Raw genomic sequence first — 19427 nt, forward strand, 5'->3', positions numbered from 1 at the left:
TTGCCTACACAGCCAAGAACAGGCAGATCTGAATTTACTGCCTGTGTGCCACTTGGAGCCATAGAGCCAGAGAATCTCCTGTCTTGGAAGGGACCCACAAAGGGTCATTGAGTCCAATTCCCCTCTGTGCACAGGGCAACCCCAGGAACCATGCTATATGCCTGAGAGCATTGTCTCCTCTACTCGTGCTCACAGCAGGACAGCTGTGAGTTAATCTCTGTTATGTTAGGGCTAGTTTGGAGACAGGCTCAGGAAAATAAATTCAGAGGGAATAAAATTGTCAGTCTGGCTATAAAAAGTAGGTTCAATTCTCCTTGTGTTTCAGGATCCAGAACATCCCTCTGGCTGTCCTGAGCAGACAAGACCCCTGCCAGGAGTCTCAGAGACCCCAGCACAGAGCCCAAAAATGCCTATGGTTTTGATTATGACCCCTGGAGCAATTTACCAACCTTAGATGAAGATCTGCAAGCCATGACAAATTAATTAGAATGATAGTGAATTTATCACAAGGTGGAAAAGTAGATTTGGGGTTTTTAGAATGGGGATTCAGGGGGACAAGACGGAAGGATGTGGGTGTGTCCAGCCTTTCTTCTTCTTGGTTTCCATCTTCGGGGTGGTGTTGGCACTTTTACGTCGGTTTAGAGTAGAAGCTCACTGTCTAACATAGGTGATAGGTATTGGAAAGTAATTGTAAACATAGTACACGTAGTTTTAGTATAAAGACATAACACCACCCTGGGGCAGGCAGAGTGCCTTGGACTGTCTTGCTGAGCGGATCTCGGCTGGACAGGAGAAAGAATTTTATAGATAAGATAAAATAAACAACCTTGAGACCAAAAACTGAAGAGCTCTGACTCCTTCTTCAACCACTGGGATGGGAAAAGGGACTTTAGAACTTTTCTCAGGGTCATTCTGAGCAGTGAGAGATACTGATACTTGTGACCCCAAGGAGGAGGGGCCACCTGGAGGAGCCCAGCTCTGTGGGCACTCTCCATGTGGACCTAATTTGGATAAATGACATCTGGGTGTAAAAGCTTAGTCTGAATCATGAAGGTGCTTAGGAATTCAGGAAGGTGAGTTCTCTGTGAAGTTTTATGGGTGCTGAAGCCCATAAAAGAGGAAAATGGGGCAACATCCCAATGGGGGAGGCACTGCGGGGACAACAGAACTTAGGCAGCACATAATGGGAATTTTCAGAACCAAATGGGAATTTTCAGAACCGAAACAGTGTGCACAAATATATACATTTCAAAACATGTCATATACCCAAGCACACTCTTACCCTGTCTTTGTTTGGCTTAAATCTATATTCTTTTTCTAGTCCAGACTTCGTCTATCAAAATGATCAAAGCTCAACACTAACACTTAGACTCCCCAAAAGCATCCTGTGTGCCACCTTTTCTCAGAGTGACCAGATTTCATGGTTCAGGAAGCTGTGTTAAAACTGTCTGTGTGTCACCTGTTGTTCAAGAGCCACCATGCTCATGGCATTCATGTTCACTGGAGTGAAGAGGTGGTGGCAGCCCTGAGATGCAATGGAGGTGGCAGTCTGTGGAGACAGGAAAAGCACTGACCCCTAGAGCTCAGATAATGTTAAAGAGATGGCTTTTCAAAGTTACTAGAATGCCCTAGAGCTAATTCTGATGCGTTTGATATTAAGAAGTTTCTGAATGATGAAAAAATGCCATCAAGACCAAAATAAAAACAAGCTGACCTCCCCAACGAGTGATGAGAGGGATATTTTAGAAAAAGATTAGAACCAATTTGGATAGAAACCATTTTAGAGTTTTATAAAACACTAAATAGTTAAGAAAAATGATGGAAATTTATTTTAAATAATTATAAATTAATGGAAGGGAGTAAGGGAAGATTTTTCATCTTGAAAATATTGTCACTGTGATAGACAGTGCTATTTTCCAAAATAATTGTCCTAGATGGAAACTATGGGGCTGTTTCCTTTGTGTGTGATGGACTTTTTAGCCCTACTTCCATGTCTTCCCATGGTCTAAAAAGCCCAACAAGGTGAGCAGCCCTGATTCAATTAGGTGGAAGCAGTAAAAGTAAATAACTGCAGCAACCTTTCCAAACAATGAAATTGTAAGAGATTGCAAGTCTGGATTTTCATGCTTTTCCTAATGTTCTCAAGCTGTTCGCAAGCCTGATAATGCAGGTTTTAATGTGAAGATGTGCACTGAGGATGTCTCTCTGCTGCCTGCATGCTTACACACGTTATTCAGCCATTAAAATAAAAGTATTAAATTCCAAAATTCAATCCAGAATCCAGTAGAAAGTATTTATGAATCAAAATTATTTCTGACTAAGCTCATTCCATAGCATGAGAGTGTTAAAAAACTTGGAGAAACCACTTACACAAAATTGATAAAGATTGAAAAAAATCTCATGGGGCTTACCATTTCACCAAGGGGCCACACTTCTAAGAGTTTTTGGGAAATGGTTGGTCTTTTGGGAGTGTTCAGCACTTCAGGCACATAGTGCCATCTCATTAAATTCTCCAAAATAGCAAGGAGTGTTTGCTCTCTGGTGCCAGGACCGGATGCAGTCCTGGCTGATGACACTGGGGACCTATAGAGCCAAATGGCTGATGTCTTGTTAGGGGACCCTGGGAATTCCTGCAGAGTGTTTTGGGGTGGGAGAGACAGGAATGGCTGGGATCCCTTCACTTCCTAATCCTGCTAATGTGATACACAGGAAGGTGCCAAATTGCTGCCATGCTCTGTCTGAAATCTGAAGTGCTTGAGACAATTTCGAAATTTAAGTGACACTCAAAAACCTCAGGCTATTGTTATTGTGAATATGCTGGAAAAGCCTTGCTCTGTGCCCCCCCTTTCCTCTGTTTCTTATTCCCCTCCTCTTTATAATTGTAGTGTGCTTTTCAATTAGATTTTCAGGGTGAACAAGCTGTCCAGAGAGTGTTCAGAGAGCTCTGTGGATGGGGTGCTGTGTGCCCCCATCTTTGATGAGTTGAGTTAGTTAAGCTAGACAAAGAAAAAATCCCAAACAAATATACAGGTGACCTATTTTTTTTTTTGTAATCCATAAAACTCTCTGAGAAACTCACCCAGAAAAACAGTGACAGCCTCAAAACAAAATCACAGCTTGTGATGAAGAGAGTGAAGATGAAGGGAAGAAGGGAATCAGAGCAAATGAGTTGTCCTTGCAACAGAACACTGATTGCTTCTCCAGGCTGTGGCACTGACAAAGGCCATTGATCACGCTCTGCATACAGATGCAGCTTATGGCATCTCTTGGATGCATTTTCTGCAGACTTGGAGCCTTTCCTTATAATGCAGGTGATGAGCCATTGAGAGCACGCTGATTTGTGGCCCAGATCCTGTCAGTGTGCTGCTCTGACAGGAATCCTCCAAGGCAATCTGCTCCTGTCAGAGCGACAGTGGGACACGGGGGCTGCTTGGTGTGTGCACCAGGCTGGAGCCAGGGCCTGCAAAAACTTCCTGCCGACTTCAGTGAGCCCCAGAGCAGGCTCTGAGCTGACCCCCATGCCAGGGGGATGAGTTTTCCTCTCCAGACACAAAGGAAATGATGCTTTCACAGGGTTACATTGTCGCCTCATTCCTCTTCACAGAGAAAAGCAAGGCACAATTCTTCCCAAGAATATCTCTGGGTTTCACATTCTCTGAATGTCAGAGAAAGAAAAACAATTCTTATCATTTGCTGTGCCTGTGTTTGTGCAAAAGTAGAATGCAATATTGAGATTGTTTGCCCAGAGTGATGGTGTTTTATTTCCTTGGCCTGTCAGGGCCAAGAGTGTGTCTGTGTGTGTGGGGACTGTTGGGTGACACTCACGAGAGGAGGGCAGTGGAGTTCTTGGCAGATTCAGTTTAGATGTAATGTAATATTGTGTAATATAGTATAGAATAATATAGTATAGTATAGAATAGTATATGTAATATATAATATATAATATATAATATATAATATATAATATATAATATATAATATATAATATATAATATATAATATATAATATATAATATATAATATATAATATATAATATATAATATATAATATATAATATATAATATATAATATATAATATATAATATATAATATATAATATATAATATATAATATATTACATATTATATATTATATATTATATATTATATATTATATATTATATATTATATATTATATATTATATACTATATATTATGTATTATTAATATAATATAATATAATATAATATAATATAATATAATATAATATAATATAATATAATATAATATAATATAATATAATATTTAACCTTCTGATAAGATGGGGTCCTCCTCATAATTCTCTCCCCTTCGTCAGGGCTTTCCCTGCAAATTCTACATTACATAGTTGAGCCCCCCTTTTCTTTACCCAAACCCAGCACACCCCCACAGAAAGGTGGCAGATTTGTTACTCACACTGGGAGTAAGTGGTCCCGGTGCCACTGACACTGAACCTGTTGAGGTGGAGTCTGTGAGTGACCACGTTCTTCTGAGGCTGGAAAAGGATGATGTGCACTTTGGGTGCAAACAGGCATCCCAGCACAACAAAGCCACTGAGACTCACAGAGATGCACATGGTGGTGGTTTGCACCTAGGAGAGAGTGGACACAAAGCACCGGGTTTCAGTATGGAGAGCTCTGAAATGCCAAATATTAGAAACATTATTACATAGCAGCATGAACCACTGTCCTGGGAGTTTGCAATTGTGCAGGTTGGTGTGAGCCTCTGTTAAATCCTTATCATCCACAATCCCACTATCATGGGAATGAGATGCTGATGCTGGTAGTGCCCTGTGTCTCTGCATCTCAATGTCATTAATTGTGTTCTCCTTTGTTTTTGTACTGAAAGGATAGATCTGCTCTCTTTCTCTCCTACCCCTGATCTCTAACTTGATGAGAGAACCCTCTGTAGTGCTTGTCATGCAATATCTGAGCCATGTTGGCAGCAGTGGGAACCAGCTCATACAGGGTGTACATTGTGTGGGTTAACATCAGTTGTCTCATGCAAAGCATCCATCTGAAAACCGGTTTAGTCTCTAGCTCCAGTCCTAATCAGAGAATTGAGTAAGCCTTTGCAGAAATATAGGTGTGATTTGGAATAAAGAACATATCTGGTGACTGTTTTCAGACTGGGTCTGAAAGGTGCCCTGATTTTGAGACATCTCTTTTTGGGCTCAGAAATGAATTGTTCGTAAGGCTGCAGGATTTTAGAATAGTTGCCTTGGGGCATTTGTTAGTGTAGCTTTGCTGGCACTGTCTATCTTTTATTCTTTTTATTCAATAGTATAACTAGCTGCCAGTTTACTGCCTCATTTTCAGTTTATATTCTTTTCTTCCAAGCAGATTCCTTAATTAAGATGTTGAATTAAACTGCTTTAAACTCTGTTGCTTAATTTGAACGATTATACATCTATGGCTCATTTTTCCTTAGTTATACTCCAGCAGTTCTTTGAGATTTGCCTTCTTCCATGGGAATGCTTCTCATATCTCCTTGTCAGAAATAATTGGCGCAAATTGGAAAACAGGGTAGGGAATGGACATTGTTGCTTTATTTATATACTGAGCACAACTGGTGTTTTGTCATCAATGAGGATAATTAATGTGGTCATTTAATAATTGCTCTTTGCAGATTGTGGGTGTTGCAAGCACCATGGAATGTGCTCAGCTTTCACAGGGTGAGTGAACATGGAAGATCCAACAGAGCCTGCATGATAAAGGAATGCCTTAGCTTCACATTCTCCTTCACCTCTCTGCCTTTTGTCCGCAGAACTGTGCTGTCAGGTCAGGTGGATGTTGAACTGGTGCTGTATGGGTAAGACAAGAAAGGAATTTTCTTATAAAACAAGAGTAAATGAAGCTACCTTTATTTTCCTTTGTTTCAAGTTACGTTTTTTTCACTATCAAAGCCCTCTTCCCCCACCCTGCTTTTCCTAGTGTTTATGCTGCCTGGAGCAGCTCAGCTGTGCTGGCATAATTATACACTCAATCAATTAAATGATTTGGGTTAAAAATAGCTCCATCCCAGAGGGTTCTTTTTAATCCAGGTCACTCTGGTGGTTCAGTGTGTAACCCGGCCTCACAGACTGGGCTGTTGTGCTGGCAGGGTGGAGGGAATCCCACTAGACCATGACTTATGCTAAGGCACAAGGACAACAGGGAGGAATAGTTTTGGGACTGCCAGTATGGCTTCACCAAGGGCTACAGATGCCATTTGTCTGGAATTCTGTAAAGCCTTTGATAGGTGCCCCCCAGCACCATTCTCTCTAAATTGGACAGGTATGGATTTGATGTTAGGTGAATAAGATATTGGTTGGATGGTCACACCCAGAGGACAATGGCACGGAGTCCTGATGGGCATCATGACAAGTGGTGTCCTTCAGGTGTCCATATTTGGACCAGTGTTATGCAATATCACCATAAATTACATAGATGTAGGGATCAAGTGTATCCTCACCAAATTTGCAGATAACTCCTGGCTGAGTGGGGCTGTTTCTAAGGCTGTTTATTGTGATGCTACCAGACTAGGGCTACGTTAGGATGGCACAAGTTGATTCAGAGTCAACATGTGACACCACATGGAAATTAAATTTGGGCTTTTCAAAGGTACCCCAGAAGTGTAGACTTGTCATGAAAGTACCAAAAAGAAGTTAAAAGCATTTTCTGCTCTTTTTGTAGTACTTGAGTTGGTTTGTTTGGAACCTTGTATATAAATTCAGTTCCTACAAGTGGTTTTGAAAGCTCCACTCAGGAGATAAGGCTGAAAAATTCTGCTTGAACAATCAAGTCATGCTCCTCTTGGCCATTAATGTCTGTACTGCCCACTCATGTGACTGTCTGCACTGATGTTTCCCTCCTCCTGTGTCTGTCTTCCTGATTGCTTTGGGTGTCCAGAGCTGTTCCCTAGTGCCTTCCTTAAACTTTTCCTTCATTAACTTCAATCCATTACTTGCTATTCTAACTTCTCCTGAGACTGAATAATCCCTTCCTCTCATTTTGTTGCCTTGAAATTATTTATGGTCTGTGATCACGTCTCCCTGGGTTTACTCTTGTCTAGACTAAATATATTTAGCTCTTTTACTGTCACTCTGCATGTCTCTCTGCGTCATTTGTTACTTATCCTTGTTTTCTAGAGGTTTTCAGTACATTTCAGTACATTTACAGATGAGTAAAATAGTACTAAATATATTATTCCAGGGTGGCCACATCAAAAATACGTTAAGTGACATTATTAACTCCACAGTTTTATATGCTGTTTCATGTACACACTCTTGGCAATAACATCCCCCTAAAGTAATCTACCTTTCTTCTGGGCAGAAAGTTGAACCAATTCTCTGCAAACTGCTGCAAGGACCAACTCCCACGGTCACTTCTCACATCGTAATAACTGTGAGATTTCCAGTGGAGCAGATCTGAATCTTTTTTCTGAGACAATTCCCTTCTCTTCAAAAATACGATTTTATTGAACTTGAAGCTTTGCAACACTATCTGACCTGACAATTTAAACGGTTTAGTGTTTCTAAAGTTTGCTAGTGAAGGCTGACCAATATTTGCTGCTCAGTGAGGTATGTGTTTTATAAAGTGCAGAAAGAATAAAAAGTTCTGTACTTAAACAGAATATTTGTTGAACTTTTTTTAAACAACCTGTTTCATAGGAAATTTTGAAATTTGATCCTTATATTTTTATTTGAAGGAAATACTATGCTTTAATACCACATTCTTTTGCAGAGGAGACTGGTTAGTACAGATTTTATTTTAAGCGCAATTTCTGCCAAATAACTCATTATGACTGATTTTAGGTCATTTAGGGCTGTCACTTCAGATAGTGATGAACCCAAATGAATACTTAATCCATATGTTACACCTCTATTGCAATCAGATTAACAGTATTAATCCCTTCCAGCTCTGACTGCACATACTATTTTTGAAATTATAGTATGGTGAGCCAAAATCTGGTAACAAAGAAAGAGAACTTGTTTGCAAGGGACCCAGGGCCAAAAGAACTGAGAAAAAGCCTTTAGTGAATGCTGACATGGTCCTTTAAAGTGTTGCATATGATTTATGGAAACAGATGTCCAAAGACTTACTCTGTAGTCACTGGATGTCACATAAAATATGGGGAGAAAGGCCAGCCAAATGATGCACGTTGTGTACATTGTGAAACCGATGAACTTGGCTTCGTTGAAGTTCTCTGGACATTTCCTGGTTTTGAAGGCATACACAGTGCATAAAACCACGAGGATGACGTCATATGTCAAGGACATCAGCATACTGGAATCTTTGACGTTGCATTTCAGGATGACAGTCTCCCTCTTCTCGGGAAGCGTGTATCGCCGGGTGCCTGGCGCCTCCAGGATCAGCCACACGGACACCACCACCACCTGCACCAAGATGAGGCTCAGGCAGATGAACACCTGAGAGCTGGGGCTGATGAACTTGGGCCTCTGAGCGCCGTTCTTCACGCCATCGAATATCCTGGCGATGCAGTTCGTTTTGGTCAGGAGGGCGGAGTAGCAGACGGCAAAGGAACTTCCCAGCCCCAAACGGCGGAGGGTGCAGATGGCTGGAGAGGGCTTGGCTATGAAGAAGAAGGTCATGCTGTAAGACAGGAAGACTCCAAAGAGCAAAATGTAGCACAGTTCACGGCCAGAGGCTTTGACCAGGGGCGTGTTGTTGTGCTTGATAAACACCCCAATGACCATGAAAGTGCAAATAAAGCCCAGGCATGCGATGGTGACAGGACCTATTGCCCAAGCATCTTCCCACTTGATGTAGTCTTCTGGTAAGTCATAGCAGCCAGTCAGGTCAGCTGTGGGCCATTTTCCAGGCCCGCAGTCTGCACAAGTGAATTCATCAGCCAGGTACTCATAGGTTTCACAGGGGATACAAATCCAGCAGCAGACATCTCCTGGTTGCATGTTCTTCATCTCATTGGGAGCGCAGGGGTCGCTGCACTGGGAGACAGGGACAGAGTTCCTGGACCAGTGGATAGAGTCTACCTCCAGTGACAAAGTTTCTGCCCACTGACCAACCTTCACGTAGGAGTATCTGTCTCCAGTGAACTGGAAATTGAACACGTTGTATCGTCCTATCCCGTCCCCATAGGCATCAAATTTGACCATGCTGTCTGCGTCATTGGGAGGGTTGAATGGAGCTGAGGAAAAACAAAAAAAGAAAGAAATAGAGAAATGTTATTACCAAAGCTACATATGGTATTTTTTCCAGCCCTTTGGCAAGCACAGGCACCTGCTTATAGAACACAATTCAGTTTTCAACAGTAAGTCAAGAGGTTTGTGTCTGTCTCAGTTTTGAACTTGGAAGAAGAGCTCAGATAATGGAACTCCACTTTACATTTATAAATCTAAGATTACCAATGTCCTTACTTTATTTTGTCTTGGATATGAAGCAGTTCCCTAATTATTTCTCCCAGTATGCATCACATACTGCCTCTCACATTTTCTCTTGAAAGAAAGAGAAGGTCTGCTCCTGAGTCTCAGCATTTTTTGGTGAAACTTGGCTGCCATGGTATAAGAAAAATTAAACAGTTGGGTCATTAAATGACAGTTTTGATTCCAACAGTCTGGAATGCAGTTGAATAGAGGAATAATTTTAGGATGATGAAGAAATAACTGTGAAATCCTCACAAATTTATTTCTATGTCTTTTTCTCTTCTCCCTGTGTTGTAAGAAGTTTTGAATACCTTCTATTTTGCTTCAGTTTTACCAGTTTCTAATATTTCTTGTATGGTCTGAGGTCCCCAGCACATGCTGCTTTGGTCCTGTATCTTGTTTGGAGAACAGATGATCAAACCTCAAACTGAATCTGGGACTTTCTGTGAATTCAATATTGCAACGCTTCTAACTGGTAAGCTCTGCAGAGTTTTGTTTTTCCTCCAGCTGAGGCTTACCCAGGGAATGAAAAAATATTAAAAAACTGGGAAGAAATTGCTTTTACCATGTGATTCATTGGTCATTTACTGTAGCATCAAAGGTAAAAAGCTTTACAGGCAGGAAGCAAAAGGATTTTTTTTTACCATTGATGAACAATAAAGGTGATTTTATTTCCCAGTGTCTTTGGCCATAGAAGTGGTTCCACTGTCATTGCTGGAATAAATCTCTTTCCCTGCCTCTGTGTCTATACTGTGCTTGAGCTTGAGCAATATCGTATAAGGGTGTAATACCTTCCTCCACTTCAATCTCCAGATACTTTGGATTTCTTCTGGTGGATTTATTTAGCTTCTTTAAAACACTGAGGCCAACTTCTTTCACCTTTATTCCTGCAGAGCATTACCTTATTTTGAAGGACTCTGGCTAAGGTCAGTAAAAGGGACACTGGGTGTTGGCACAGAAGCCCCAGCTGGAGGGTTAAAATTGTGATCTGAGCATCCTCAGGTGCTGCACTTGGAGGGCATTTCCTCCCAGATTTCTTCTTATTGTAGGGCAAAGTTGGAATATAATTTACAGCCACCTGCAAATTGAGTCTTCTGAGTCTTCTGAGTCAAGACTCTGCTTGTTCTCATCCCTGCCCTCACCTGCTCCTCCCCACCTCAGCTGTGTCAGCCACAGTGGTGGACAGCCTTGATTTGCAGGATTTCAGAATCACGGAATTGCAGAATAATCCAGGTAGGAAGGGACCAGTCCCTGATCCAATCCCCTGCTCAAGGAGGGCCATCCCAGAGCACATGGCACAGGATTCATCCAGACAGCTCTGGAATATCTCGGTGAGGGAGGCTCCACTCCCTCTCAGGCAACCTGTGCCAGTGTTCAGTCACTGCACACAAAAGGAGTTCCTTCTCATGTTCACGTGTTCAGTTCTGTCTTTGCCTCTGTCTTATTGCCATTGAGAAGAGCCTGGCTCCCTTCAGATACCCCCACACACTGATGAGGTCCCCTCTCAGCTGTGTCTTCTGAAGGCTGAACAAGCCCAACTGCCTCAGCCTTTCCCCATAAAACAAATGTTGCAGCACCCTTATCATCTTTAGACCCCTCTGCTGGACTTGCCCCAGGAGCTCCATGTCTTCCTTGTGCTGCACAAATTAGGACTGGGTAGCCCAGGAATCTGTAAGAAGTTTATTTTATCTTTTTTTGGTCAACTTTTGGCATCTAGTTGTAACACTCTGTAGTCCAACAAGACCTCTGAGAGCACAAAAATTAAGAGCAACATAATCCTCCCCCAAATGGCCAGTTCTGCTGGAAGTGACATGCTCTAAATTAAACGGGTGGATAAATTAAAAATATAGGTCAACAAGAAGAACATGAAGCAGCTTTCCTCCTCTCCCTCCTCCTCCTCATGCCCAGGCATGCAGGTTCCCTCATCCAGGAGCAGCATTAAAACGAAATCATAATGTAGCACTTAACAGCTCCTCAATAATGTGCTGTCATTGCCAGTGTCTTATTTCATTATTCATAACACTTATATAGATTGTAGGAGCTGTTAACACAGCAGCCCAGCTTTAAGAGACAGTTTATTCACTTCAGTGTTATCCAGGCCAGCTCCTGAGGTGGCTGAGAGCCTCTGACTGCTGCTGGCACCAGTGGGGCTGCAGGTCAGGAAGACAAAGTGCAAACTCCTTCTTTGACATCTCCTGTCAAGGGCATAGCTTGAAGGCCACAAGCATCCCAGTGCAAGTTACCTGAGGGTCTGAAACACCAGCACTTTTCAGGAAAGAATTCCCTCTCCATAACATGTTTAACAACTTATAGAAGTTCTGAGATAATATTTGTCATTTAAATAGAGAAAAGTATTTGTCATTTAAATAGAGAAAAGTATTTTCCTTAGATTTTGCAGGTAGGCTCACAAGGCAAAGCAGGTAATCTCACACAGAGTTAGCTTGAAGCTCAAGTATAATTGCCTTCCATAAGGCTGTTCCCACGCTACAAGAAACAAAAGGTTTTTGTAGGACAGCATGTTCTAAGTTAACCAAAGCTTGCAGCTTGAAACATTCATTTTTAGTCGCTGCTGATAGAGGAAAATAAATCACCCACTTTCAGATGGAAAGGATGAAATCATTTAACCAAACAATGATGTATTAAATTATAGTATGGTGAGCCAAAGCCTACAAATGAACCCACTGGGTGGCAGCAATTAATATACCCACTGATTGCAAATAAAACCACTAAGGCATTTTAGCGTATCATTTATCAACGTGTTCTAGATCCTGTAGAAACACTCCCAAAAACCAATGTTTTCACAAAATATGATGCAATAATAATCATAAAATTAAGATGTTTATAGGCAAGAAAGATGCTTATCACAAGAAGGCAGGATCTTATGTTTTAGAGTAAAAATAACAGTTTTTGCAAATTGATCTTTCCAGAGATGATGTCAGGCTGTCATAAGTCACTCTGCAAATTCTTTTATATATCTCAGTTTTTAGACCTGAGAAACCTACAATTTTTATAGCAGGTATTTCTGGCAGGTCTATTTCAGAGTTGTAGCTCAGCTCTTTTACATCCATCCCTTGGGAGAGGACAGACAAGAGTCCCTGGATCTCATCAGCTGCTAGCTAAGAGGCTGAGTGACAAAATGAACTTTGCCTCCTTTGAGCCTTTGAATCTTCTCCTTCCCTTGCACTTCATGAAATGAGCTACTCCTTTACTGTGTAAAGCACTTATACAAGAGGAATTTTGTAGAAGAAGTTATCAAGGAAAAGAAAGGATAATTAGAAAAGACCTAAAGCAGTGATGCTTAGTGCTCCAGCTTGCAGCATTTCAGCAATGAAGGTGCAGCAGCACTGTCATTTATAAGAGCAGGAGGGCAGAAGGCAAAAATCTTTGGAACCCCAGTGCAGGCAGCTCAACTCTGTCAGCTCCCTGGAGAAATCCTGCTGGAGGAGAAGATTCCACTGTGCAAGTGGAGGACAAACTCCTTCAGCTTCAGATAAGAGAGGAATAACTGCAGATTTATGACTGTTTTAGTAGTAGATACAGATAAGAATATAAAATAACATCATAGATTTTATGTAGTGAATAATGTAATTTGTTTCCATCTTCCTAGGTGGGATCAATTTTTCCAACATTCATATAACTTGCAAAAAGGTGCTTATCTGCTGTTGGAAGTAGGTGAGTTTCTTTTATTTAGAAATCTTTAATATTTTTGGTGTCAGTGATGTACAGCTCTTGGAGACATGAAAAATTTCAGATAGAAAGTTCTGGATGGGAGATTTCTTTTATTTTTGGGCAAAACCTTTATTTGAAGAGGCAAGATGAGAAATATATTTAAATACTTCCAATTCTGCACAATGCCTCGGTTGAGTGGAAAACACTCCAGGATTTTTTAACAAGGAATGAATAGATGAGGAAAACAAACCAGTTTTCATCCTAATTAGGCACTTTTAAGAGGCTGAGCAACCTAAGGAAAGATGTGTGTCATCTTAACTGGCTTGGAATCAGATGGGTTTTGTTTGTCAGCAGCATCTTTGGGCCAGGAAGGATATTTTGCATGGAGTCTCTCATGTGTCTGGCACAGATTTGAGTGTGTAGACGCTGTCCCGTAGAAAACATCCTCAGGAACACTTCCTGGTAGGAATGACGACAGATATCCCTACATCCAAGAACATTCTTCATGTCCACTGAAACATGCCTCTGTGCGTTCTTTCTGAACAAGGCACAGATCGCAGAGGCACAGCTCACTAGCTGGGAGGTAATTCATTAATAGCAAGGCTTGATGAAGGCACTGCAGCTTTTCAGCTTGGCAGTTGGGAGATTTCAGTTGGTTCAGAAAGAGGTGTAAAATGGGCTATTGGGTGCACTGAAGGTACCTTCTTCCACAGCTTGTTGGCCCCAAAGACTGTGAGGAGATCCTGATTAAATAGAAATGGAAAAGTAAAGAGGGAGCAGGCTGGGGTTTCTGGAAAGTTGAGTAAAACCTCCTTAGTCTCACTAGGTGGTGCTGCAAAAACTCCAAACTCCTGATTTAAGGTTGAAAAATAAGAAATTTTTTATGTAACAGAAAAATATAGTTATTTTTTAATCCCCCCTACTCTTCCTGTTACGTATTGAGGGCAATGCCTTTTAAAAACACTTTCATGGAGAGCCTAGATAATAATATAACAGGACATGTTGTGTTTGTCCAACAGGCTCATCTGTGTGTAGGATGCCTTATCTTGAAAAGTATCAGAAAAGACCCTGAGAATGTACATTTCTTTTAATTCTCTTTTATTTTTAGCTCGATATGCCTTGTTGAGGTCAAAGTGACTTATTTCTGCTTGGCTGAACATTTAGACCAAGCAACAGAGACCTGATGCACCCACTCCTGTTTCAGCTTCAGCACAGCACAGCTGGCTTCATACATGATTGACAGAAGGCACATTGAAATTTGGCAATTTAGAATTTAGTATGGGGAAAGATCAGAGTGAAGTGTCACTAGATTGTACCTCTCCACAATTAACAAAATACCAGTTTCCACAGAGACCAGCCCTTTTAACCTCTGCACTGCTGTCTCTGGATGGGTTTGGGTCATAGGAAGCATTGCTTCTTATTTAAGAAATGAATGAGACAAATGAGACAGGTTAGTCCTCTAAAAATGTAATTTTCCTATCTATGTCTACAGACTTTTCATTCAGGTCTATGGTTTAGGCTAGACACTTGCTGTAGAGAGTTTTAAAACTAGTTGTAGACCCCCCACATCTTTTGCACTAGTCAGATACAGAAATGTTTTTGTTGCAAAGATGTGCCAAGGGATAAATGTGGATGAGTTAGTTATCCCCAAACTTGTGTCCTACAAAAGAGAATGAGTATTGAGTATTTCTAGGGCTCACTTTAGAGTGATATCTAGAATAGCCCAGCCAAACTGTCCTTTTTCTGTTGACCACCAGGAGTGTGACTATCTGAAATACACCCCCTGTTTATGTATCTGGAGTCAAGTGAGATGAATATCACCAATGTCTGGGGCAGAAAGGCTCCCAGCTGGAGCATCCACGGGTGCAGCCTGTCCAAGCTCTCTGCAGTACCTGAGAGCAGGTACCAGGAACATTTGCAAAATAAAATAAGAAGGATCTGAAAAATGAGAATAATTCCTTCAGCTTGTCACTATCCTCATTATCCTCAGCCTGGCTGAGAACAGAGCTCCCAGCCTACCCTTCCTGTGAATTGCTTGCCTCGAGCTCAAAGTTTTACATTTCCAGGTATGTATTGTCCTCTTGCTTGTGCAGCTCTTGGGCATAAGTGTGGTCTTTAGGACATGGGGAGAATGAAGTGGATGCTAAGTTACAAACCTTCTTTAAGAAAACTAGGAAATTGCCCTTATTTCTTTTAAGGAAATTTAAGGAATTAAAAAAAGGATTTAATCTTAAAGTGTTTGGGTTTCAAGACATGGAAGTTAAAAGCATGTAAAAATTCTGCACTCATTGTATTTCTCCTTAAAAACACAAACAATCTCCCCTGAAATTAAGAATGTTTCTTGCAGTTTTTCAGTTTAACTTTTAAATAAAACAAATACGTATGGAAAATCATCCAAGGTGTTTTTCTTTTTTTTTAAATGTCTGTTAAGTTGATAATTAATATGAGTAATTCCTGAGATTCCAACATAGAAGTGCCTTTCAGTTGATACCATTCTTTTAATTTAAGTTTATCCACTTAAGGAAATGGTTGTCACAAGAGGCAAAATGCATGCAATGTAATTGAAACCAGCAATCAACTTGCAATTACAAAGGAAATTAAACCATGACTTCAAACTGCCTAACTCCCCCCTCAGGCCAGCTCCCTATTTTGTATACAGAAGCAAGGGGAACCCATTCCCATTATGAAGAATTATGGCCACTGTTTGGGGTGGCAGCACAGCTCAGGAGCTGAAACTGTGAGCTCTGGGCTGGCCTTTGGTAGCTCCTGAAATGTTTTGATCCAGGGAAAATTTGAGTTGGCTGGTGGGTTGTCTGTCAGATGCTGAACATTAATGTTTCTCTCAGAGAACATGACTGATTTTTTGATCGTGATTTTCTGCCAGTTCAGGGGTTATGGGTGCCCTGTGTCCAATTTGAACATTTGGCTGAGGGACATTCCCATGTAACCTCAGAGCTGGGCACTGGTGCTGTGTCTTTTACCCCTCTCTTTCCAGTGCATCCAAGGTGCAGCTGGAAGTTATTGAAGCTCTGTTTTAATTTTACTAAAATTTACTTTTGGACTAAATCTAGGACATGGTTATATCACAGGGGCATGAATGTTTCTCTTTTTGGAGGCACTGTTTCATGATGTGCTAATTCCACCCCCAGACTGAATACTGTACTGTAGCTGTCTAAGGAAGTGTTAAATACCTAATAATATTTTTGCCCTTCTTTGTCAGCCTGAAGGAAATATGAATAGATTTAGTTATTAAGATATTAAAGGAAGTTGGTTAAAACATTCTCTCCTCTGTGGGGACTAAAGGATTAGAGACGTGTTTCCAGACACAGCTCTGAATAATTTAGTTAGATAGTTTGCCCTTAGAGATCAGAAGCAAACGAACCATGAAATAGACCCTCTGGCTGTTATTTCCTAATTGACTTGATATGAAGACACTCCCAAATCAGGTGGACTGACATAGATTTAATTACTTATACTGCAATGCTATTATTTAGTAGTAGTAATATTGTAGCTGTGACAGTCCAAGATACAAGAAATTTCAAGTGTCTGAGAAAGGCAGTATTTCTTATTTGTCTCACAGATGGAAGAAGTGCACAAGCTTTCAGGCCCAAGGTCACTCCATGAGGTCACCAGCACCATTGCTCAATAAATTTGACCTCCATTTATTTAGAAGGAACAACTCTGCTCCGAGTTTAGTATATCAGGTTTTTATTTCCTGCTGGAAACACAATTTCCCTTTGCAAACAGCCTCATTACTATCCATTTGCAGAGTAATTGCTGAAAGTTTTTGTTCACTTCTTTAGAAGTATATAGTTCAGAAACTGAAGGTCTGATCGAGATGCAAGACAAGATATGACAAAGAGATGTTATGCCAAAAGCTTCTTTTTTTGCAGATATGTGGGCAGTCTAATAAAGGTATTGCCTCTTCTTGCAAATCTTATGACTCTATGCTATTATTTTTGTTAAGGAGCTACTGAAAACTCTAGGCAATCACCCTACAAATTGCTAATAATGAGGTAATTTGCAAAATGAAATTGTATTTGCAGTAGGAAAATAAAACCCTAAGTAGCGAATTCTAAGGAGTGCGTGTATTTGAAATAATTGAAGCTCAAATTTATTGAACATTTTGTGGAAAAAAGGGAGCTGTAGAATGCCTCAGAGCTGGAATAAAGACACAATACCACAGTGAAGCACAGGAACGTTTAGGCTCAGACATATTATCCAGCTCAGTTGTAGCATTTGGCACATCTGACATGTGCAGGTGGAGGAAAAAGAATTGGAGTACAGCTGGAAAGGTGAATGTTTCACACATCACATGGTGTAAGATTCTGGAGTGGACCAGTTTTCTCTAGGAATATAATATGTGAATGAAAAAGAAGTGACCTATATTTCATGAACAGAAGTTTAATTAGAGTGTCTATTTTGGGAGTGCAGTTTTCTTACAGACCTCCTATGGAGAGTGGAAAGAAATTGGCAGCTCCAAAGGTGGGCTCTGGCTAATGTGAGATGCCACCAGGGAGATGGATAACTTCCTCCATCAATAGTTCTCCAGCTATACTACAAAAGTGTGTCAAGGAATACTTTATTTCTCCACTGAGAAATGGTGAAATAAAACTAATATTTTCAGTAAGGCCCACCACACACATTAAATATGCTCATCTTCTCAAGGTATGAGCCTGGATTTTATTTTTACTCTTTTCCAGTGGCTGGAAATGCACATTTACTGAAATTGCAAGTTAATTCAGTATTCAGCAGAGTCCATCTCAGCTGACCAAATGCTGAGTCAGCCAGAGAGGGGAAAGTGGGCTTCTCACAACAATGAATTTCAGTTAAAAGAGAGTCAGAAAAAGGATAAGTCTTGGCTTTTGAGGTTATTCCTGAATATCACACACAAGCTGCCAAGGTAACACGTCATCTCTCCCAGCATCTTCAGTGTTCATTTGCATGTGTTATGCTACAATGCACAACCTGCCTGTCCTATTAATACTTGCAAATTCTTCTGTTCTCAGGGATAAAAGATAAAGCTGAGAGCACAGAATCATTTTTGCTAATGCTTTTCTCCACTGAATCAGTTCAGCGACAGCAATCATTGGACCTCAGGGGAAAATGTAAAATGAAAATGTTGATTTATTTGCCTGTTTTATGGTGGAAGCAGAGACACATTGATAGGATTAGGCTGATGAAATGTTTTAGAGATCTAGAAAAGACATTAACAGTACTGCCTCAAACCTTCCTCTGACTTGAGATAATTTCTTCTCCAAAGAGCATTTAAAGATGGGCTTTTTATTCTTTCAGTTACTGGAACATTAACTAGCCATTAGCTATTTATTCAAATGGATGTGCAAATGTAATAGAGGAAGTTTAACAAACTTTTTCAGCACATTTTCATCAGTTCCCAATACCAGTTTCATAGGTTTTTTTTAGCCACAGTCTGGTAGACATGTATCCTGGTACAGCAGGGCAATCTTTGACACAAAGCTGATCACTCAGAGCAGTGATCAGCTGCTGCCTTCATCAGGGCAAAAAAGAAATGTCATGGAAAAATTTTAATTTTACAGAAACCACAGGTAAAATTTATTATTTGGGGCATATGGTGTATAGCTATTTATGTCAAGGGAAGGAACCACAAGACCTCAACCTTTTGCTGTTACAGGCAATGGTATAGTTGCTGCTTAGGAGAGTCAAGCAAGCCCATCCCATAAATTTCTACATATGATCAGGCATGTCCTGGTTTTTTGAAGGAAATTAAAACTTGTAAAAGTTAGAGCCACAGAGAAGGTGTTCCCACAGGAAGAGAGCAGGACAATTCTGTAGTAGAGGTACAGGAAGATTCTTGAGGCTCCAGAGCTGCACAGGAATGGTTAGCTACTGATCACTACACAAATTAAACCTTGGGAACAAGGGAAGGTGGTTTTTAGGGCATAATTATAGAAAGAAGAGCATGTTTGCAACATGTGCAAAACATCCTGTGAATGGTGAATAAACAAATGCAGGAACAAGAAGGTACAAGGCCTATAACAGCCTTTTCAACAAAAAGAACTGGGACTGTCCCCTGATCGTGGATGCTGGAACTCACCAGTGCTGCTACCTGAACACCAGGAGGTTCCTCCTTCCCTTTGGTGTGTAAAGAGCACTGGTTTTGGATTTGCTGCCCACCCTTTATAAATGCAATCTCAACAGGCATATCTAAAGTATTATTTCTTATTACAGAATTGGGTTAAGCAAAGTGAAATTTTAAAGAACAGTGAGTGAGTGCTCCTGTGAATGTGTGTGTTCATGCCTCTCTGTGTGTTTTCCAACCCATACAACAAATGTGGTTAATACTGGATCACAGAATTATAGTGGTATCAGATGT

At 40.7% G+C, this 19427-nt stretch overlaps 1 protein-coding gene across 6 annotated transcripts in view; it reads right to left on the minus strand.

Annotated features, from left to right (window-relative positions):
- GRM3 (glutamate metabotropic receptor 3) overlaps window positions 1–19427 on the minus strand; it is a 105085-nt gene that overhangs the window by 2893 nt on the left and 82765 nt on the right. For all 6 annotated transcript variants that reach the window (XM_059472387.1, XM_059472386.1, XM_059472385.1 and 3 more), the window contains 2 exons: window positions 8102–9168; window positions 4435–4609 (listed from right to left, as the gene is read on the minus strand). In XM_059472387.1, the coding sequence (XP_059328370.1) occupies window positions 4435–4609; window positions 8102–9168 (1242 nt within the window). The remainder of the gene's footprint in view (window positions 1–4434; window positions 4610–8101; window positions 9169–19427) is intronic.

Source organism: Ammospiza nelsoni, chromosome 5 (assembly GCF_027579445.1).
Source record: "Ammospiza nelsoni isolate bAmmNel1 chromosome 5, bAmmNel1.pri, whole genome shotgun sequence".
NCBI lineage: Eukaryota > Metazoa > Chordata > Aves > Passeriformes > Passerellidae > Ammospiza > Ammospiza nelsoni.